This window comes from Xiphophorus maculatus, chromosome 16 (assembly GCF_002775205.1).
Source record: "Xiphophorus maculatus strain JP 163 A chromosome 16, X_maculatus-5.0-male, whole genome shotgun sequence".
Lineage (NCBI taxonomy): Eukaryota > Metazoa > Chordata > Actinopteri > Cyprinodontiformes > Poeciliidae > Xiphophorus > Xiphophorus maculatus.
The window spans coordinates 3,646,388-3,669,201 of NC_036458.1; the positions used below are offsets into that span (position 1 = coordinate 3,646,388).

The 22,814-nt window shown below is 37.5% G+C and overlaps 2 protein-coding genes and 1 long non-coding RNA gene across 6 annotated transcripts in view; 1 reads left to right on the forward strand and 2 right to left on the reverse strand.

Annotated features, from left to right (window-relative positions):
* Positions 1 to 4,691: 4,691 nt before the first annotated feature.
* Positions 4,692 to 19,122, forward strand: LOC106699976 (beta-nerve growth factor-like). 3 transcript variants are annotated; one of them, XM_023349708.1, is made up of 2 exons: positions 4,692 to 5,133; positions 15,783 to 19,122. In XM_023349708.1, the coding sequence occupies exon 2, from the start codon at positions 15,802 to 15,804 to the stop codon at positions 16,819 to 16,821; it is 1,020 nt and encodes a 339-aa protein (XP_023205476.1). In that variant the 5' UTR covers positions 4,692 to 5,133; positions 15,783 to 15,801; the 3' UTR covers positions 16,822 to 19,122. The 3 variants fall into 3 exon arrangements, with proteins under 3 accessions (XP_023205476.1, XP_023205477.1, XP_023205478.1); XM_023349709.1 differs by lacking the exon at positions 4,692 to 5,133 and adding an exon at positions 5,379 to 5,454; XM_023349710.1 differs by lacking the exon at positions 4,692 to 5,133 and adding an exon at positions 13,958 to 14,407.
* On the reverse strand, positions 13,247 to 16,170 carry LOC111611739. The gene is made up of 3 exons (XR_002754195.1): positions 15,938 to 16,170; positions 14,382 to 14,507; positions 13,247 to 13,414 (listed from the first exon to the last, which is right to left on the reverse strand). It is a non-coding gene; the product is annotated as an uncharacterized LOC111611739 (long non-coding RNA).
* Positions 19,123 to 20,231: 1,109 nt separating the features above from the next.
* The window catches only part of LOC102220290 (liprin-alpha-3-like), a 39,294-nt gene continuing 36,711 nt past the window's right edge, over positions 20,232 to 22,814 (reverse strand). For both annotated transcript variants that reach the window (XM_023349303.1, XM_023349304.1), the window contains one exon: positions 20,232 to 22,732. The gene's annotated coding sequence lies outside the window, so the exon portion shown is untranslated. The remainder of the gene's footprint in view (positions 22,733 to 22,814) is intronic.

Below are 22,814 nucleotides of genomic sequence, written 5' to 3' on the forward strand. Positions count from 1 at the left end.
ATCAACGGTTGCTTCCATTTGAGGGCACTGGCAGTGTTAAATGTCTCGTTCCCTGAGTGAAGACTGCACTTTAGTCTGTCTCTCTATACAGAATAACCCGTTTTAGCAGCTTGAAAACCCTCTTTTCATGACCCCCCTCCCCAACCCGTCTCCTCTCTGGTCCCTATCTCTCTCATCCCTAAACTCTTTCATGAGCAGTCTCTCAGGGGCACGGCGGTAACTCAACCCAACGCTCTTTTGTCTCCATTCTTTCCCTTATCCTTTCATCTTTTTAAACATTCAAGGGAAAAGGGGTTCGGTGAGACAGAAACCACCAATTGGTAAAGGAAAGAAAGAGATAGCATGTGAGAGAGTGACAGAAAAAACAGGGGGAGGCAGAGTTTCTTCCACTTTGTGCTCATCATCCAGTTTATGGCTCTCCTTTTCAACAAGGCCATTCAAGGTGGGGAGGCTCAGTGGCCATTCTCGCAGGTCAATGGCACTGAACTCTTGTCTGGTATGTGCTGCGCCGAGGACCCGCTGAACTGTCTGCCGGCCTGTTTGTCCCTCCACGGACCTCCGCTGCGTCTCCTTTCCCCCAGAGACCCGTTGGTGTACGGAGCAGCCAGCCAGCTGCTCCCGTTTCCAGACATTTACCTTTAAAGGTGATCTGTTAAACTTCCTTGAACAAGTTATGATAGGTCTATTAACTATATAAAAAAATGTTTTTAACTTTTTGTAAAAAAAACAAAATTACCCTTAAGCCGTGATGTTTCGCTCACACATGAAAATGGCTGCAAAACGGTTGCACAATTACACAACTGTACATCATTGAAAAGCAGAAGTGGATCCTCCTGCACAACCAACAAGTTTAATTTAATTTATTTGGTTGGTACAAGTCACATTAATTTTTCTTGCTACAAACAAACAAAGGTTAAAATGAAAAATGTTGTTGAGGATTTAACAAGAATGCATCAAATGTTTTCTGGTGGGTAAGTCAACAAAAAAACACTTGCCTTTTCCAGCAGCCATTGTACAGCGTATTTAGTGGTAAAACCACTAGCCTGACCTCTAAGCCTGTCACAGGTTGCTAAGTGACAGGCTAAGCTTGGCTGGAGTTGCTAGGCATCAGAGCAGTGCCAGTTGAATGAGACTTAATCAGGAGGATTTTGAAACACCTAATTTTCCAGACACCAACCAAAACATTAACCGGCTGTCAACAGCTGGGTCATTTTTTAACCGCTTGGGCTGTTTTTCAGTTGAGACCCAAACCAACCATGTAAAATGTGAATTATACATAACATGTCTCCTTTAAAGACAATCGCAAAACAATTTATGTGAAAATAAATCCTTACATTAACAAAAGTACGTTTCACACCAAAACAAAACTTAAAAAGGTGCGGAAAGACCTCAGCAATGATCTTCGAGAAGAAATAGTTTCTTAGCATCAATCTGGAAAGGCTTAGTCAGCCAAGTTAGCAAATTTTCAGCAGCCATTGTACAGAGCATACAATGGTAAAACCAGCTGACCAAACAAACTGGAGCTCAGCTTAAGTTGCTAGGTAACGGATGGAACTCTGCTGGGGTTGCTAGGTAAATGGCACAGTGCCTGCTGAACTGTTACATTATAATGTTTTTGAAAAAGATCTCCAAAAAAAACATTAATTTATTGGCAAAAACTGACTGGCTGTTGTTTTTGTTCTTTTTTAATCATTTGTTTTTAGAAGCAGCTGAAACCCAAATGGACGTATAAAAACAGTCACAATATGAATTTTGCATAAGGCCAAGATGTCCGTGCTCATCCCACCTGCGCTGCAAGAAAATACACGCCTGTTTGTGCTGCAGCCTCTGCCAAATCACATAGCACTGCAGCACTTAACCATGAAACCAGCGCCTCTAGAAATCTGCACGGCCACAGGTGGCTGAGCCGAGCAGCAGAAGGAAAAACACCCAAGAATGAAACTCAAACGCAGGACAACAGTCTGTTCAAAATCCGTTGCAACGTAATGCATTGGAAAAAAAAAAAAAAAACTTTGCCTGCAGTGCCAATAAGTATTTTTGTTTAACAACCAACTGACTTTATGCTGCTACCGTCTGGATCCAGACCAGACGTTATTATGATCTCACTAAGTGACATTTCTTTCTGAATTAGGAACATGGAAATCTCAGTTTTGCATATTTCAGTTGATCTGCAGCAGCTTTTCGACAGTTTATCTGATAATTTTTTTACCGGTGAAGTTGTTTTGATACAGAGGGCCCTCACCCATTGCCGGTTCAGTAATTCAGTAAAGAAATTCTCCTGTAGTTGTGGATTTTTCATAAAGGAAATCTAAAATATTGAAAAGAAACTGCAGCTTGAGAAGCTGAAATATGCACAGCGCACAATTCAAGGATAAATGAAATAAATTAGGACAAAACTGCGACTTTTAAATAAAAATCTACTCACAAAAATGTTAATGCAACAGTGATTACCTTGTTGTCATGGTAACAAGGAACACATCCACCTGTTGACTTATAGTCTAAATATCTTCTTTTAATTGCTGTATTAAAATTTGACTAAATAGTTCATGCACCTGTTGATTTCTTCATTATAAAAGCCACACAGTATAATGCTGCCACTTCCTTGCTCATTTAGAGCATTGTGATTTATTTTCTTCTTTTAAAATAACATCTATTAAACTGCAAAGAACTGATCCGAAGCAAATAGCAGAAATACGAAAGTGTGAAAGAATCCAAAGGGAGGTTGGTACACATGATCCGTAAGCATGTCCTAACTATTATCATTAATTTAGTTGTTTTTATTATTATCAGTAAGGTAATCAAGAACTTTATGTATTTTTTTACTTTCTTTTTCTACCTTATCAACAAAACCCCATTTTGTACTACCTAATGGACCGCACTGCGCTCTGTTTATAATTTTTTTCCCCAACACATTTTGTTTTGTTTCTGTTTATTCACTTAATCTTGATACATGCATTTAATTTGTTTACATCACAATAATGAAAATTTTTTTTAAAAGGCATGTTCCACACTTGTGAAGATGCACAATTTATCACTATGATCTAAGATGGATTATCATATAGTGGTTTAAAAATGCAGTTATTCTGACATATTTTATTAAAGTAACTCATGAATTAGGAAGAGGGGGGCAGTAAGGACCCCCAGGCCTCAGAAGTCTTGCGTACACCCCTGTTGCAACCAGAAATAAGGATTTAAAGGAAAAAATTTTAAAGGTCTAAATTATGTTTCTCTCATGTTAATTTTTTCCCACATGTGCACCTTTGTTTGATTTGTAAAAGCCAGAATCAGTCATGTTTGCCACATGTTGTGATACTGAAAATCTGGCAGAAGCAACCAGGAAGCAATCTCCACGCAGACTGTTATTTGGCACTAAACTGAAGGTTACATCCTCCGGTTGGCTTGTGCCAAAAGGAATCATGTTGCAGCTCCTTGCGCTTGCAGATGGGAACCTTAATGAGTTTGGGCTTCCAACTTTGCTACAGCCTGTTTGCAATAAGTAACTCAAATACAAGATCATATAAAACTGAAACGTTTCTGGCTGCAGGCCAAAACCGCGTTGGTTTCTATTGCAGTTTGAGATAAAGTGAGCAGAAAAAAATGACAAATGCACATTAATATTGTAAAGATTTATAGCGTTTAGCATAAAAAGCCTTGATTGTTTCTGTTTTGTATTACTGTTTAAGTCAGAAGTTTACATACACTCATCTTGTGTTTTAATGAATTTACAAAAATACATGCAAAGGTCTCAACTTATAATGGATTTAATTTATTTGACTCTGGGTCAAAATTATACATACACCCCTGTTGATTTTGTTTGTTTTTGTTTCAAAAAGTCCTGAAACATCCCAACCAATTTCCTTTCATCTGAGGGTGACAGTTGGAGAATCCCTCTAGAGTATGACAAAATGTAGATTTTAATAACTTTGCTTTTTATTGTTGTTTAAATTAATGATCATGGAATATTTTGTTGTTTAGAAATAACTTCAGAGTGTAAATCAACATTTTTCTGCCTTAAGAGCAACTCACGCATCCTGTCAGGTTCCTGTGTGTTTTTGTTGACCAGAAAATGCACAAACTGGAATTACAAAAATTAATTTACTTAATGTAAACACACCAATTCCAATAAATAAATTTCTGTTGTGTCAAAACTAACTTTTTGATCATTCTTGAATTACAATCAGGGTCCGCACAAAATCGATCCACAAATGGGCCACACTTTGAAAACTGTAAAACTTTCAGTACCACTTGAGAAAATCCACAATAAAATGTAACTTTTGCAGCCAATTCTTGATATAAAAAAATATTTGAATTAGTAAATAATATACTTGATTTACTCTTTAGATAAAGACGTCAAACGCAAGTTTCAAATGAATAACTTCCGTGATTGGTGTATATAAACTTCTGACCGCATGTGTTTATGTTAATATTACAGTTTACATTTGTTGTATGACTTCTACAAGTGTTTCTCGTTTAACACCGTCTTCCCCTCCCAAAAAAAGGTTAGTTGAGTCAAGTTAGCATATAACACCGGAAGTGTCCTATTTCAGCTTCAAAATAAAAGCACTCCGTCGCTCCTACACAGGCGCCGCTCTGAAAAGAGTTTTATTCAGAAGTTCCAAACCGGAAGTGTTGTTGGTAGCTTAAGCTAGCTTGTAGCGTGGGTTTCAGGCGGAGCTCAGAGCCATAAAACATTAGCCGAACTTCTTCCCCAGCTCCACTCGCTCACCTATTTGAACTGAAACACACTTTCCGAGAAAGCGCCCTCCACGGCGGACCAACATATGGGAATATTTCGAGGCTCACTTCCATTTTTAAAACTTCCCACGTTGCATTTTCCCCCTCCTTTCATTGGAAGCGCTCCCTGGAGAACAGGAGTTTTTTAAAAATAGTTTCTCAAGCTGCGCTACTTTTATTTATTCCATTCTTCCAAGTGGGCTCCTCTCTTTGCACGCATGCGATGTCACGGATTACCAAAAGGAGAAAGAAATGTTTGACTTTGTATCCAGTGTTTCCAAGTGAAAGTGATTTTTGAGTATTTTTTTTTAAAGAAACCAGTTGAGCAACTGGCGACAGGACTCTATAATCAATGTGGTGTCAGCTGGAAGGACGCGGGGTCCGGATCTCACCTAAACGGTACGCATATAAATCCTCCTTATTGTTACTACTATTATTTACATGAATAAATGTTTTAAACTAATGCAAACTGCTAGAAAAATAATCACATTTAGCTCCATAAACTTTAATTAATCTATTTTCCTCATGTTCAGACATGCGGAGACATGCAAGCTTTGTAGCATTATTCTCCCGCTGTGTTTTTGTTGCGGTACTTCTCCCACTTCATTTTTTTGCATTTATCTTGGCCGTCTTGCGCCTTTTAGGCTGCTGCGCATTTTGTTTTCTTTGGCAGTCACTCAGGTGAGGTGAGAGCTACGGAGTCACGGTCCCGACCCGCAGGTAGATCACACACACACAACGCCGTGTTGATGTCTAAACTCCGGCTTGTCAGCGAGATAATGGGCCGAGCTGGCGCTGTGGGTGGCATTCCGCTTTTTAGCGAAAAAATGCAAGTGCGAACAGCGCAAGGAGAAAGTTTTTCTCTTATAGTTGGGGTTCTTTGCATGGCTTGAAACGATCATAAAGTTTGAATTAATTGGGTGTTTGCACGGCGGGACGCCAAACATTAACCTGGATGGGTTTTTCCCTCCCTATGTCACTAAATTAGAAACATGCAGAAGTTGCACCCGTCTGAGTTTCAGAGGGTTTCTGAACAAATATGTGCAAAAATAGAATGAAAAAAACCTGGAAAGTGAGACAAAAATCATGTGGAATGTGTTTAAATTGGCATTAGAGGTTGCAAAAGTTGATCCAAAACATATAAAATCTTTTGGATGCAAACCAAACATTCAAAAAAAATAACCTTCTGCCTTTTTAGAGATTAGAGAAAGTTTCTGTTTTGGTGGAAAGTTCGACTTCTTTAACAAAAGGTCACCCATTTTCCAAAGATTTAAAAACCAGAACTTTTCAGGATTAAAACCAGACAAACTCAGCATCTCCTCAATCAGATCAATTAGCTTTTAGTGTAAAGGTGCTTAAATTTAAAAACCTGTTCATCTCTTCTGGTGAATTAAAGTTCAGTTTCATTGGAGCAAAAGGTTAAATTATCAGAACAGGAAAACTCAAAAAGCAAATTAAAAGCTTAATAAAGAGACTGTGATGATTTTATTACAGATTTTTAACCCATAAAAGAGAAATTAAGATTATTTGCAAGAGAGAATCCAGAAAAATTAATCGCTGGATGTTATTTGTTTATGCATGAAAGAAGTATTTGCTCTTCACCTTTATGGGCTTTTTAAGCTTAAAGGAAAGTAAAAGAAAATCCCTGCTGCTGGTGATGCATTTATGGCTCAAAAGATGTGGGATTTCTTAGCTTTGATGCATTCATTGAGGAGGAGAAAACTTTTTTGCCTCTAGTTTTTAAGAGGGAACTGCTTCAGTTTCCTGCAGCTCCTCGAGTTGCACAACTTCAAAGAGTCCTGATTAGCGCAGGACGGGGCGCAGTCGCAACTCTGAGCACGCAGAGCGCGTTACGGGGCCGCCAGGCTGACGTTCGCCACGCCGGAGGAGGGCGACTACTCTGCAAACACGCTAACGAGCAGCAGCCTCCGCCAGGCGCGGAGCTGCTTTGTGGCGTCTGCTCGCCATAAAGCACCACCATTTACGTAAAAATATTCAGTTCAGCTCACGTTTCCCATGTTTCTCCATGAAGTTGAATGTATTTTGTAACTCTGGAGGAGCTGCAGAGATTCACAGCGGCAGGAAAAACAGCCAGCAGCATCATGCTGTGGGGAAGACACAGATCAGGCAAACCTGAAAGTACCTCGAGTTTCACCCTGCAACATACAGAGTGGGTTAAGTCGAACCATGAGCATGCATTAGAATGGCCTAGTCAAAGCCCAGATCAGAATCTGTGGCAACACCAGAAAACTCAGGTTTATAAATGATCTCCATACATTCTGACTGAGCTGCAACTACTGGGCGGCTCTGCAAAATAAATGTTTCACATTTTTATTAGTGCACAACTTTAAAGCTTTCTGCACTGCAAAAACACAAAGTCTTACCAAGTAGTTTAATCTAGTTTCTAGTGCAAATAAGAAATAAGACAAAACTAATTTACAAGTAACTTTTAATCAATATTAAAGAATTAAAACAAGATCCTATATCTTGGTGAAAAGTTACTTTTTAGTTAGGTTTTACTTTTTTAAGTGCATTAAGATATTTGGACAAGAAACTAGACCAAAAATACTTGGTACGATTCTTTGTTTTTACAGTGAATATAAGTAAACCACATTAAGATCTGTTACGATTTGTGAATAATTTTGCAACATCCTGCTAGATGTTTGTTTTTTGTTTCACTTTTATTTGTTTTCTATTGTAACGAAGAAATTGTTATTCAAATGAATCAAAATGTAAAATGTTTTATCTAAATGTGTCTAACTACAGCTCTCCTTCAAATATTTGTTCAAAAAATTGAAAAATCTGGTAAATTTGTTGAAATTTTGTTGGATTACGCTTATAGAAATAATCCAATTAAGTTTGACCAAGTAAATATATTAAGTTATAACGGTAAACAAAGGAAGTTTGACAAAACATTTTTGATTAAAAGTGTTTTCATTTTTCAGTGTACATAAGGAGGGAAAAGTTGATATTTTGACACATTTTTATGGTATTTACTCACACAAAAGGCAGTTAAAGAGTTAAAAGAAGCACGAATGTTCAAACTTCTTCTGTTTCTGAGCATTTCCATGCAAGACATCTAATTAATCTGCAGTCATCGTCTGCGCTAACGCAAACAATAAGATCACTGAAATTAATTCTGGTTAAGGTCATAGTTGGGTCTGTTTATGGGTTTCATGTTTGATTCAGGGTTTTTTCCCCTCTTCTTCTCTTCATTTCAAAGAAAATCAAACATGGAGGTCAGGATCTTTATGCAGACCGGTTGGGTCTGAGCCAGAAGGGGTGGAGGAGCGTCGTGGTCGTCGGTTAGCGCCGCGGCTAAATGATGCGCGTCATTGTAGCAAATGGAGCGCGGCGATGAAGTGCCGCCGCGTTTTTACAAAAACAACACTTACAGGGGGAAAAGCCTGCCTGTCTGCTTTCAACAGTCTGAGAAATACTGAGCTTAGGATGGTTTCTCAGGTCTGGATAAGTAAGAAAGCAGCGATTCTTCTAGAGTTTACTCACAATTCTGTTATTTAGAACTTAAGAAATATACATTTTGTCAAATAAACAACAATTAAAGCTCAAATATCAACATCCACCTTTGATTTGCCACATTAAACCTGAGTTTTTGATCAAAATTTGTTGATAAACACAATCAAAAATAGAAATTGACCATTTTACTGTCTTTTTTTAGATCCTTTCATGGTTTTGAACTGGATATTTGACAAGAAAAATAAATTTATTCATAGAAAATCAACCTGTTCTTTAAAGAATCATCATCCAGTTCTGATTTGAGCCAAATTCAGCCAGTTTTTGCAGTGCAAAAACTATTCCAAAACTAACTTGGAAGTAACTTTTCAGCAAGATATAAAAGCTTGTTTTAAGTAAATAATTTGTTAATATTGGTAGTTCCACTAGCAGATCATTTCATTGGCAACAGGGGAAAAATGTCTTGTTGTAACTGAATTCATTTCCAAGTAGAACTAGTATTTTTTTTTTAATCAATATTAAGAATTATTGATTTTAAATAAGCTCCTATATCTTGCTAAAAAGTTACTCCTAAGTCAGTTTTGTCTTATTTCAAATGTACTAAGATATCTGCTCTAAAGATTAGACCAAAATCTGGGTAAGATTTGAGTTTTTGCAGTGCGATTCATGGTTTCTGTAACATACAACTCAAAAAAAAAAAACATTTTAGTGCCTGAATTTATAGAATAGTTATTAAGGAACATAGTAGTGGCAGAATAATGCTGTGGGATTCCGGTCCTTGATAGAAGTTGATGGAAACCAGTAATAGGATGCAAAACTTTAAAGACTGAGGTGGAGGCTCACAAACAAGCAAATCTACCAAGCAAAGCATATTTATATGTTGGAACGGCCTAGTCAAAGTCCAGACCTAAATTCAATTAGGAATATGTTGCAGAACTTTAAATTGACGTTGGCATTCATTTTCCATTTGAATTAATTTGTAATTGTTTGACATTTCACTGTCTGGTTGAGACAAAGTACTGACCCGGTTCGACAGAACAGAACTGATTACAGACATTCACACATAGATTTACAGCAAAAACATCTCAGAGGTCAATTTTTACAAATCTAACGTCACAAACATCACGATTCTGGATATAAATGTAGAACAAAACAGTCACTGCCCAACTGGAAGACGATGTTCATAAGGTCCAGGGCCGGCCAAAGCCTTTGTGGGGCCTTCAACAGATTTTCATTTGGGGCCCTCATTCCAACATGTCAACACTAGATGCTAAGCTTTTTTAAATAAACATTTCATCGCCTGAAATGCAATAACACAGCATTTCTTTAGCCATAATTATGCCATTTGAAGACTTCTGGGTGGAACATATTTGCAGAAAAATAAGTTGTTGTTTTTTTATCTCAAACTTGATATTTTTGTATTTGTACAGTTTTGGCTTAACGTTTGCTCTAAATATGTTGTTCTACCATCAGTTATATATTTTTTTGCTTTCTAGAGCCTCGTTACTTAATTAGTTGACGATTATTTAAATAGTCCAATTTATCACAATTAATCTGATTATTCATGCTTGCTTGATGCTGTTGAGGGGCCCCTAGTTGTGTGAAGGCCTTAAGGAGCCGCTTAACTCGCATATATCTTGGGCTGACTATGTTTGTGGATCATATCAATAACAAAAACCCAATTAGTAAATTTTCTATAATCAAAACCTGCAAAGCCGAGTAATTAATAGTCGGAAAATGCTGGAATCCTGGCTCAGCGCCACCCAACTGGCACGCTTCTCCATCGTTTAGAGATCTGTCAACATTTGTAGCTTATATGCAAATTTTCCCTTCATTAAAAGTGAAATTTGGCAGACTGGATGGATCGGTTGCTGGCTTGATGTGATTTATGTTCGGAGCACCCGAGGGAACCTGGTCCCTTCCCCTGCTGCCACACGCATTGTGTCCGGGGCGCGGCTGACGATACGTCCATCAGTCGTCACAGCAACTCCCTCACTTTTTATCTCGCGTCCACCTGAGCTTAGCGCCCGGCTCCCCGCAGCCCGAGGAAACTACGATCGGCGCTCCAGTCATGCATCGCTGACATTCCCGTCATTCCGACAGTTTCAGCTCTTTCTTCTCGCAAACAACCAAATCGGTGCTGCGTAGGCAGATGCACTGCAAAAACAGAAAGTAGTAGTTTTATCTAGATTCTAGTGCAAATATAGTTCAGTTTCAATAAGAGAAAACTAACTTACAAGTAACTTTTCAGCAAGAAACAGGAGCTTTGTTTCAGTAAAACATTCATTTAAAACATAGCAGTTCCTCTGGCAGATTATTCCACTTATAACAAGACATTTTTGCAAAGTTATAAAGAGAAATAATTTATCAATAAAACTAGAACTTTATCAATATTAAGTAATATTTGCCTTAAAACAAGCTCATATCTTGCTAGAAAAAAGTTACTTTTAAGTCAGTTCTGTCTTAAAGATTTCAAGCCAACTTGTTCCTGGACTTTATTTACTACACTGTAAAAATACAAACTTTTAGTAGGTATTTTTGGTCTAGTTTCTACAACAAATGTCTTATACTTGAAATAAGAAAAAACAAGCATATATGTAGCTTTTTAGTCACATATAGGAGTTTGTTTTAAGTCAAGACTTCCTTAAGACTGCCAGATTATTTCAGTTATGGGGAAATGTTTTGTTAAGTTAAATAATCTGCCAATTTTAATCAAAATTAGGGAAATATTGGCTTAAAACAAGTCATCTTGATGAAAACTTACTTATAAGTTAGTTTTGTCTTATTTCAAGTTTACTAGAAAGAAAACCAAAACCACTTTAGGATTTGTGTTTTTGCAGTGTACCAGTAGAACAAATAAGTCAATTTTGTTTTATCTGTTTTTATTGACTGTTTAATTTAACTACACTGCAATGAAAAAAAATCTTACAAAGTGTTTTTGGTCTAGTTTCTAGTGCAAATATTTTAGTACACTTGAAATGAGACAAAACTAATTTACAAGTAACTTTTCAACAAGATATAGTAACTTGTTTTAAGTTAATAATCCCTCAATGTTGATAATAAAAATATTATTTCACTTGTAAGTGAAATACAGTGGAACTAGTTCTTTATCAATATTAAGTAATTATTGACTTAAATAAACCTCCTATCTTACTAAAAAGTCACCTGTAAGTTAGTTTTGTCTTATTTCCAGTGTACTAAGATATTAGCATTCTAAATTAAACACACTTGGTTTGATTTCGTGTTTTTGCAGTGTGAATGAAAGTCCGCTGTGGCTGCCACAAAGACGGGGGTGACTGGAATATTTGTCGTGTTAGTCAGAGGGCAACCTCGTGTTGAAATGCGGATGAATCATGCCTTCCCGCCTCGCCGCGCTTCATTTCATCCACACAGACTCACGGACGGCTGAAAGCGTCCGTCTCCGTCCCGGGAAATGTTTACATTTTTTAATGGCTGTGTAACCGTTATCACAGCTCCTGGGAGCGCCCTGGGAGTCGGTACTGGCTCCGTTTGTAATAACAGTTACAGCTGAAATGATGCAGGTTATGGCATGCAGGATATTTAATGTTGCCATCTCTCAATAACGGAAGCTCATTCAGCCTAATGAATCAGTCGTTTGACGTTCCAGAGTAGAACAGAATCGCCCTGCGGCTGAGTTCAGCAAGGATACCTGAGGTTTAGGCGTCGTGTGATCTGGTGTTTGAGTTACAACTAAAATCCTGTTAGTCTTACAAGAGCTACTGGCAAAAAGAAGCAGCATTTTTCAGATTTTATGTCAATAAAACCTCCACCTTGTGCTCACAAGTTCAGCTTCCAGGTAAAACAATGCCAAAACACAGAAATAAGTCAGTTTTGTATTTTTCATGTTCACTGGAAAAACATTACATTTTACCAAGTATTTTTATACTTCAAATATCTTCAGACACTTGAAAAATGATAGAAACCAGCTTACAAGTAACTTTTCAGCAAGATATAGCTTTTTATAAGAGAGTAATTCCTTAATATTGATGAAAAAGTTCTTGCTAAGTGAAATAATCTGCTATTGGAACAAGTACTTTTTTATTTTAATCAATATTAAGCGATTATTGACTCAAAACAAGATTCTATTTCTTGCTGAAAAGTTATTTACTAGACCAAAAGTACTTTTAAAGAAGACTGGGACAAAATTTCTGTTCAGCAGCAAGGCAAAAAAACAAAACAACCTTTTTGTATTTTTGGTCTAGTTTTTAGTGCAAATATTTCAATCCACTTAAAATAAGACAAAACTAACTTACAAGTAACTGTTCAGCAATATATGAGCAAATAATTGCTTAATATTGATTAAAACAAAAACCACTAGTTCCACCAGCAGATTATTTAACTTACATCTAGTATTTTTTCATCAATATTAAATAATTATTAACTTAAAGTCTTATTTCTAACTGGAAAGTTACCTATAAGTTAGTTTTGCCCTTTTTTAAGTGTACAAAGATATTTACACTAGAAACTTTACCAAAAATACTTAAAATCAGTTTTTTTTGCATCATTGCTGTTAAGGAATTTATTTATATTTTCTTTAGAGTGTTACTTTAAGTCAAAGGGTGTCCAAAGTGTGGTCTGGGGGCCACTTTGTGGCCCTTGAAATGTTCCTGTGCAGCCCCCAACCACAGGACACAAATATGACCAAGAAAATAGGAAAAAAAGGAAATCTGTATGCCTTCTACTTAAGAAAGCAGATTACTCTGTTAATATTTTAGTAGTAAAGTTTAAAAAAACAACTTATTTTTTTATTTAAAAAATAATTCCATTTAGGGCAATTGAAAAGGGCAAACAAAGTTCAAGTCACATCATTCAAGCATCTTCAAAGAGGAGAGATCTCCAGTAGCAGTCAGTCTTGCAACTATTCTGGAGAGACCTCTGACTGAAGACAGTCTCATTACAGTCATGACATGCTAGCAGCTCAACATGAAGTAGCAGAGATGATATTTCATTGCAAAAATGTCCTGTATGACAGCATCAGTTGTTGGGAAGCTCTGCTCTGCTCATCCTCAGTTGCTTTTGCTGCGCCTCGTTAAATCTGTCAGGTTAGAGAGATGAAGTCTGGGATACGATCCTGACCCGTTGTGATGGGTGGATGAAGTGGTTTGAATTTCTTTTTCAACTCCTCTGGGGTTTGGGGTCGTAGTTCAAGTATTATTTGAGCTTTGAAGGTGCTAATCAGATCCTCCTGAACAAAACAAAGAAAAAAGGCACCTTGTTGCCACAGTTACGCATCATAACAATAATCCTAACGTAAAAAAGTAGGAGTAAAAATCCTTCCAGCTGCACAGCTGGAGGGATACCAGGGATCAAAAAACCAGAAGGAATAATTGCACAAAAAAAAGCAACGCCTAGATCGTAGAGAGAGAAAAGTTTCCTTTCTTTCTGTCCTCATAAAGCATAAAATACTAACTTACCTTCTTAAGTTTTGAATTTGGTGTGAAAGCCGATTTTGTTCGTCTCAGGGCATATGTCACATAAATCCTTGTAAAGAAATCTAACAATTTTTGTAAGAAATTCACATTTTGCACGTTTTGTACTTCCATTTGGATCTTTACTGCTTCTGCATTGAGGTGAGCCGTTTCAAAAAACTTCAGAATGTAAACTTCACAAAGTATCAGTGACAGCCGTTACCTAGCAACCGCAGCGGAGCTCTGCCCGTCACCTAGCAACTCAAACTGAGCTCCAGCACGTTTGGTCAGCTAGTTTCATCTCTGTATGCGCTGCATAATGGCTGCTGGAAAAGAGAAGTATTTCATTGTTGACTTACCATCCACAAAACACTCACTGCATTATTGTTGGTTGTGCAGGAGGCTCCACTTCTGCTTCTCAGAGATGTACTGTTGTATAATTTTTCATTTGTTTGAAGCCATTTTTACACGCGAGTGTAAACACTGAGCCAGCAGCAAATTATTTGGATGTAAAATGACTAGAGGCCCTAACACTGCTAATTTTGAACCAAGCTAAATGTAATGAACATGCTTTGTATAGACCGTAGATCTAAACTAATCCGTTCAAGGAAGTATAATAGGTCACCTTTAACAGGAAACTTTAGATTTTCAGGGTAAAAAGTAACAGCTCTGAATTAGTAAAACTCTAATTTATTCTCTCTGGTTCTCTTCCATTGATTTAACGAGTCTGAGTTGAGCACATACCAGATTGTCAGCGTCTCCATTTGAAGGTCAGTTCCTCATTCAGCAGAATCTCCAGCATTCCCCTCCTGGGCTCCACATGAAGAAAAGTGCGATCTCTCTGTTCTTGGTCCTGTTTTTCCACAAGTTCTGCCAAGATTTTAAGCCATACGTCAGCAGCTGAAGCTCTTCAGTCATAAAGCTGAGAGCCGCCAGTAAAAACACTCGTTTTACACCCTAATTGGGCCTCACTGTTTCACCGTCAAAGCTGCCAGAGCCGGCCCAAAGTATATGTGAGTTAAATGGCTGCTTAAGGCCCCCACGCCACTAGGGGGCCCCAAAGAGCATCAAGCTAGCATAATAAAATATTTATATTCAAAACAACATTGAATAATACAAACTAAATGGTATTACACATGGAAAAACTATTTCTATATTATTATTATTTATAGTTGCCAACCTTTGGTTACCTAGCAACTCACTCACTCTTTTGTTGCCTAGCAACAACTTGTTCACTAAATTGCAAAGCAGCAGTTTCAGGTTTCGCCAGGATTCCTCGTTGTTCTTAAAAAATAAAAATAAAAAACAACGGAGTGGAGTGAAAACTGAGGATAAAACAAGAAAGATCCCGCCACCAGTTTTTACAGTATTTCAGACATTTAAAACAAAAAACGAATCAATAGTTATCGGTAGATTGATATGAAATGCTTATGTCAGGATACGTGTCTCAGCCATAACGTCCAGCCCAAAGTTTAAAATACTTAAAATAATATGGCACACTTAAATACCATTCAGCATTTCAAAATTATTGAAGTTTTTTAGTTTCCTGCTCCTGTAAGGTTAAAATCATCAGTCATAACACTGGTATAATGTAAGCTAAATACAAATAATGATGACAGAAGCCTGGGAATGATAAATCATCTGGTATGAACATGTTGGTGTGGGGGGCCCAAATGAAATCTGCTTAGGGCCCCAAAAAGGCTTTGGTCATCCCTGTCCACAAATTCTTAAAGTTATAATAATAATAATACATAAAATTTTTGGAGCACATTTTCAGAAACAAAGACACTGATATTGTCTCAGGTGAAGTTTGTGACATTTGGTTTGTAAAAATTAAGTTCTAAGATGTTATATCTAATTATTTTTTTTATCCATTATGAAGGGCCCAAAATGAAAATCTGCCCAGGGCCCCAAAAACGCTTGGGCAGGCTGTGTAAAATATGAACGTTGTCTTCGTAATGGGCAGTTATCGTTTTTGTCCTACATTTATATCAAAACTTGTGAACTTTGTGACATTTGGTTTGTAAACATCTAAAATGTTTATTTTTTTTATCAGTTGTTTTTTTTGGGGGGGGGGGCAGGGGGTCTGAAAGCTGAAATTTTAAGTGAAATATGAATTAACGCCGTCTCTCTTCTCCTTGTCAGCTGATACGTCCTGGGAGTGATGCACTGGCTTCCCCTGGTTGCCATGGTGATCGCCTCGGCCCTGCCCTTCCCTCACAACCCCGCGACCGCGCAGCCCAGCGAGGATCGTAAACAGACCTCCACCTCAGAAGAGGAGAACTGGATAACCTACGAACCGTTCAGCAGTCCGGACGTTCCCGCCGAAGAAGAAGAAGCAGAACCGCTCAGGACCGAGGAAATTTCCCAGGAAAACTCGCTACCAAAGGACTCCAAAGCCAGTAGGAAAGATGGCGACTCGGACTCCATACCGCGCCATTTTAGGACAGGCGCAGCCGAGGACAGCCCCGCCGTAGATGTCGGGTTGGGTCTGGAAATAGACGAAATGTTTCTGGACGCACATCCCCGCGTCCTGTTCTCGCCCTCGCCTTCGCCGCCGGAGCATCCGCCGCTTCTGCTGATGTTGGAGAACGGGCTACTGGAGGACGACAGCGACGGAGACATAGAGGGTCACGGGGATCGCGCCGCCGACCGGACCACGCCGACTCCGACATGGGCGGACTACAACAAGGGCCCCGCCGACGAGGCGTACCGCCCGGTGAAACGGGACAAACGTTCACACCTGATGGATACCCACAGGGGGGAGAAGTCCGTGTGCGAGTCAGAAAGCACGTGGGTCAACAACAAAACCACCGCCATCGACTCGCACGGCGAGCGGGTCACCATCGTCCCGCAGATCCAGACAATGACGGGTGCGCTCAAGCAGTACTTTTACGAGACGCGGTGCCGCCGGCCCGACGGGCAGAGCGGCTCGAGCAGGACGCGGGGAGCGGGCGCGAGGTCCGCGGCGGCCGGCGTGGCCGGGGCCAGCTGCCTCGGCGTGGATAAAAAACAATGGCGGAGCGAGTGCAGAGAGAAGCAGTCGTACGTCCGCGCGCTCTCCAAGGACGCCAAGAACAAGATGGGATGGCGGTGGATCCGGATAGACTCGTCCTGCGTCTGCGTGCTGCTGTCCAGAACCAATCAGGGGAAGGACGTGATGACGAGGCGCAGGAGAGTCTAACGCAAGGAAGGAAGACACGTTTGGACGTCCTGTCTCCTTCCCCCATTTTATGACTTTTACAAAAAACAAGAAGACCTCAATGCTAAATGATTTTAGGGAAACTGTTATATAGACAGAGGTGGGTAGAAAACGACGGCATGTTAGGAGCAATTAAAAAAGAATAACATTTCTGGAAATATTGAAAAAACGCTGAGCATCAACAAGTTGAACATTTGCAAGAAATTTTGTTTAAATGCCTTCTAAAATTTTCCAGAAAAGAAGGAAATTTCATAATTTCAATCAAATTTTCTAGAAAAAAAGATGGAAGTTTCTTAGTTTAAGCAGTCGGAAATTTGTGAGAAAGAAAAAAAATCCAATTTTGAGATCTGAGAAATTTTCTAGACAAAAATGATAAATTTCTGAGATTGAAAAGTTAAAAATTGGCAAAAGAAATTAAGCTGCAATTTTGAGATCTGAGAAATTTTCTAGAAAAGAATGGGAAATTTCTGAGTTAGAAAAGTCAAAAATTTACAAGAAAACCAAAAAATGTTGAGATCTCAGAAATCTTATACAAAAAACAAGGACATTTGGAATTAGAATTAGAAAAAAGAATTAATTTACGAGTTTGAAGTCAAAAATATGAGAAAATAAATCATATTTTGAGGTCTCAACTAATTTTCTACACAAAGTCTTTCCAAAAGTCAAATATTTTCGACTTTTTTTGAATCTCAGAAATTTCCGTTTTTTCTAGAAATTCTTTTTAGATGAATCTAAAAATTTGAGTTTACTTGGCAGAAATTTACTCCTTTTTTCCTTAAAGAGAATGACCCTCATACGCCGCTGTAGTAGAGAACACAAATGTTGTACTCAAGTAAGATTAGCCCGACTTCAACAAGGGATGCAAACAATTAATAAAATTAATTCAAATTGATTAAGTCAGTGTTGTAGTTTGGCTGCAATCCAGCAGAGGGCGCTGCTGGTCATGCTTAAGCGAGCCAGTTAATACAGAAACAAAGATGGCAGCGCCATACCAGAACGGGAAAGAGAAGCAGTCCAAACAAAGTCATGCAAGATGCACTTTATGCGATTCTGTTTAGAAATATAAACATTCGACAAACTCCTAAAGTTTACAAAAAATTGGTTGTTTTTTTTTGTTTGTTTTTTTTTGACTCAGCATATTATGACAAATTTAGCCCTTCATGTTATGGAAAGACAGCCAACCTTCTTCACACAAAAGAAAACTCAGGGTTTTAACAAAATGGCTGCTTATCAACTCACTAATTGATAAAATGCATCTCTAAATTCAACACATTTTTCCTCAAGTAAAAGTAAAAACTACAAAAAAATTACTCAAGACCGACTAAACAGATCATCTGATTTAAAATTAAATAAATGTGACGTTGTGTCCAAATTCTGGTATTTTAAAGACTAAAGTGAAAAAATTAATACATACAAATATCATGATTACAGAATAACAGATTGAGGCAGCAGATGAAGCATTTTTCCAAATAAAAAAACTATAAAACTAATACTGTCAAATGTACTTTGTTGGAACAGGGTGAAATACGTCCAGTGCCAAATGGTTCAGCAGACAGAAAATTAGAAAAACAATTCAGTGAAATTAGCTCAAGAATAGCAAAACTTTGTAAAATATATTACTCAAGTAAAAGTATATTTTTCAAATAAATGTAAGTAGTTACTACCCACCTCTGTGTATAGAGATTTCACACCAAGAAGTACTGTTTTTGTATGATTTATCTTTCATAACCTAAGTTATTTTTGCCTAGTATGTAAGCATGTCTTTGATATTAATATATTTCCTGCTGTGTCTACAACACGACACCAGTATACCTTTTCTGTATCGCCGTGTGTATTTATAGAAGACGTCTTCATGCAGTAGTAGCTCTCTCCGGTGTCTGATGACGATTCCAGCCTTTGGGTCACTCGCCTTGTAAAAGCAAAGAGCGCCACCTACTGAGATTTAATTTCACTGCTCCAAACTCTTACAGCTTTGGGTGAATTTTACAGGATCTGGGTTGTAAATTATGTGACACCTAAAGAAGATCTTATTACATGATATGATAATTAAAGACATTTGTATTTTAGTATTTTTGAGCACCTTTTAATGCATTTTTTAAATTAGCTTTCAATGCATTTGTTTTATTTTTAGTGCTTCTTTGCATATATTATCATATTTCTATATATTTTTTTTCTTTTTAAAGTTCTTTCTCTGCAAAAATCAGACTACTTTGTTCGTGTCGTTAAGATTTTGTTTATTTTCAAAGCAGGTAAAGCTAAAAAAGGTATTATAATAAACTTATTTATCCATTTTTTATTGCAGAGATAATTCAAATCATTTCAAAAAATACTTTATTTACTCCAAAAGGAAATTAAATGCATCTCAAATCATCTAAGGATTTCCAGAGTTTTGACCAGGAAGGATTTCCAGTAGCAGCCAGTCGCAACAAATCAGAAGTGGCCTAAAATATCACAATTTAGCAATTGTGATATTTTCCATTAAGTAAGAGGAATTAAAATCACACACGTGAAAAAGTTTGTTCACTCAGTGAGTCATTAAAAAACATCCTCCCGCCACTTCCTGCCCGAGTCTTTACCCCCGGTAGCAACATCCGGTTGTTGATCATGTGACTTGCATGATGCGGAAAAAAACGTGCTACTATTGCAATTTTGCGAAATACATACAGCCGAAAAATATGACAGCTTAATATGGTAGAAAAACATGAATGAATGAATGAGAAAAAATTAGTAAAAAAAAAAAAAAACTGAGGCAAAGATTTTGAGGTTAATTTCAGAAATGTCGATGGTTGTTTTTTTTTCTAGGAAATTTCTGACATTTTTTAGATTTGAAGCCCAGAAAATTTCTAAAAGTAAAAAAATTGACCAGCTCAGAAAAGTTTTATATCTAGAAAATACATTAAATTAATCTCAAAATTTCTGAGTTTTTATGTTCCTATAGTTTTAGGAACTATTCCTAAACTTAGGAATTGTTTTTTTCAAGAAAATGTCTGAGAAATTAATTATAAGTCTTTTTGGAGAAATGTACTCCTTTTTTCTATCTAAGTCATTGCAAGCAGCAAAATCACCTCATCCTAGCAAAATACCATTCTTATTCAAAAATGGGATTTTTTTGTTTTGTTTGGCTTTTCCATTATGCAAATTTATTTTTATAATTCCTATTTGTGAAATTTTAATGTAAGTGGAAATGCAGCTAATGAAACACCTGAACCTCTTTTCACACTGGAATTTCAGCTGGACTCTTTCTGTTATTGCGTAACAAAGATACCAAATTAAATATTTTTTATAAAGTAATGGAGAAATAATAATCTAAAACCTGACTTTGTGCTATTAATGTATCATTTATAGTCCTAAAAACAGAGAACAAACAAAACAGACCAATAAAAACAAAGAACTGCATGATTATCAGCAAATCCACCTGGATTGCTTTATTTATTTTTGCTTTTACATCACCATTTTCATCATCATCATTGTCATTATTATTAATATTCTTTATTTTTCAGATATTTTCATCTTATTACTACCACTGGAATCATGGAAATCTGTTAAATCGTTGCACAATTTGTTCCTCAAAATGTACACATTTAGCGTATTTGAATGACAATTCTCAATGTTTTCATATTTACTCTTAAAACTCGTCCAAACGAAGCAAAGAACGAAACCGAACATGTACATACGTTTATCCAATACATACCTGAAGAAAATAAATAGTTATCGTAAAAAAAATAATAAAATACAACTGAAAAAAATACACACATCTTACAAATTTGTTTCCTGCCCCCCCAGATGCCCCGCCCAGCCGCCCCAAACCCACCCTGTAGGTTTATCATACAGATATATATTTTTTAATGACACCTCATATCATCTTCACTACCAAAAAAAGTTGTTTTTTTTTTTTAGGTCATTGTCGTTATTGGACATGCATCGTAAACACAGAGGCTAAAGGTTTTGTTTTCTGGGCTTCCTCAGGCTGCCCTCTCCTCCACAGACAGCGTTTCCTTCCTGTTATGGCTTGTGTGTGCAGTAGAATGACCAACTTCTGTTCACATTTTACATTTTTTTTTTGCTTTCCATCCTCTTGGATTGGCTGTTTTTGTCTCTCTGTCAGCTCCGTCCTCATAAAAAACTATCAGTGGAAACTTCATAGTGACTTGGTGGGAGTCTCGGTTCTTACTGGGTAAAACTGGAGGCTACTGTCTAGCTAGCATAGCATAGCATAGCTTTAATCTAAATCAGTAGTTCCAAAACACAAGCAAAGAAAAAAGGAGAGTCCGAATAAGCTGCTGCTGGCTGCAGCCCCCAACTCAATGTTTACACTTAAAAATGGCTGCAAACAGATGCACAATTATACATCTGTAGATCTTTGAAAAGCAGAAGTGGAGCCTCCTGCGCAACCAACAGAATGCAGGAAGTTATTTCTAAATGGCAAGTCAACAACAAAACACTTGTCTATTCCAGCAGCCGTTGTATAGCACAACTAGAGGTAAAACCGGCTGACTAATCATGCTGGAGCTCAGCTAGGTAACGGCAAAGTGTGACGTTTCTGAAACGGCTCATTTTCAAGGCACCAAAAAGAATTATTTTATTGCCAAAAAACACCTGCATGTTTTTTTTTCTTTCAAGTGCTTGGACTGTTTTTAGAAGAAGTTGAGATTCAAATGAAGGTTTGAAACTGTGCAGAATATGAATTTTGCGTTATTTACACCAGAGCTTATACTTTGGTTTTGGTTTTACGAATAAGGAAATACTTAATCTATTAAAATATCAGAATAAAGTCGTAATACTTTGAGAAAAGTCAAAATATTACGAGAATAAAGTTGTAAATACATCAGGTGCTACTGATAATAATCTGATGCTGATGTATTGACTGTTCTCAAAATATTACAACTTTATTCTCAAAATATTATGGCTTTATTCTTGTATAACTACGACTTAATAATGGTAATTTTACAACTTTATTCTACACCATGACTTACCACAAAATTAAGACTTTAATCTCACATTACTGCAACTTTATTCTGGTAATATTATGACTTTATTCTGATAATATTATGACATTCTTCTAATATTATTTCTACTTTCTTCTCACACAACTTTATTTTTGTATAAAAAAAATTCTTAGCGTGGCTCTGATACTCTGATGTAGTAAATAAGTGCTGCAGCAGTAACGCTGCCTCTTTTCAATAACTTAAATATAATTTTTCAGTTTAAGATTTTGCCACTAGAGTGAAAGGCGGATCTATTTTAGTCTGAATAACCAACATAAATCAATTTAAGGGTCATAAAAGCTTCTGGTGACAAAGTTTGCTCCACCAAATTCTCTCCTTTGATGCCCCTTTCAAAAGAGATCACTATCCGCCTTCAAGGTGCCAACAGACAATGGATCTCTGATGTGGTCGGACATAAATGGTGGTTGAATTCAGCCGTGTTTTACCACACCACCCGATCCTGGTGGGGATCAGGGAGGCCAACAAAAAGGGGCTGCGCCGGCTGAAACCGGACACCAGCGGAAATAAAGGAGCGCCGGTGTCGTTTCCGACACATCTGTCTGTCTCCCAGAATCTCTTTTCAGCTTTAACACCCTCTAGATCCGAACTAAACAATGAGTTCAGGTTCTGGCCCGGCCCTTGGTGTCGAGCAGACGTTCTGATGTTTGAGACTGTAAGATGATAAACGGCGGCGGACACTTAGACGGAGAGAGAAAACAGCCGGTCCGATTCAACCCACTAAATCTGAGAACAAGTTTATACATTCTTCATGTCATTTTTCCCCCTATTTTCCTTTGCTACTGTTATTGCAGAATGGCCAGGTTTGCGTTTAGGTTAATTGGTAGAGTCATTGCTTCGTTCTTTGTGGATGAGTGAGAGGGTCCTGTAGGCCCAATCCAGCCAGCGCCCTGAGGAGAAAAAAGAAAAACACCTTTACTCGTTATTATTGTTCTCTGTATCTTTCATTTTAACGTATTATTAACACACATA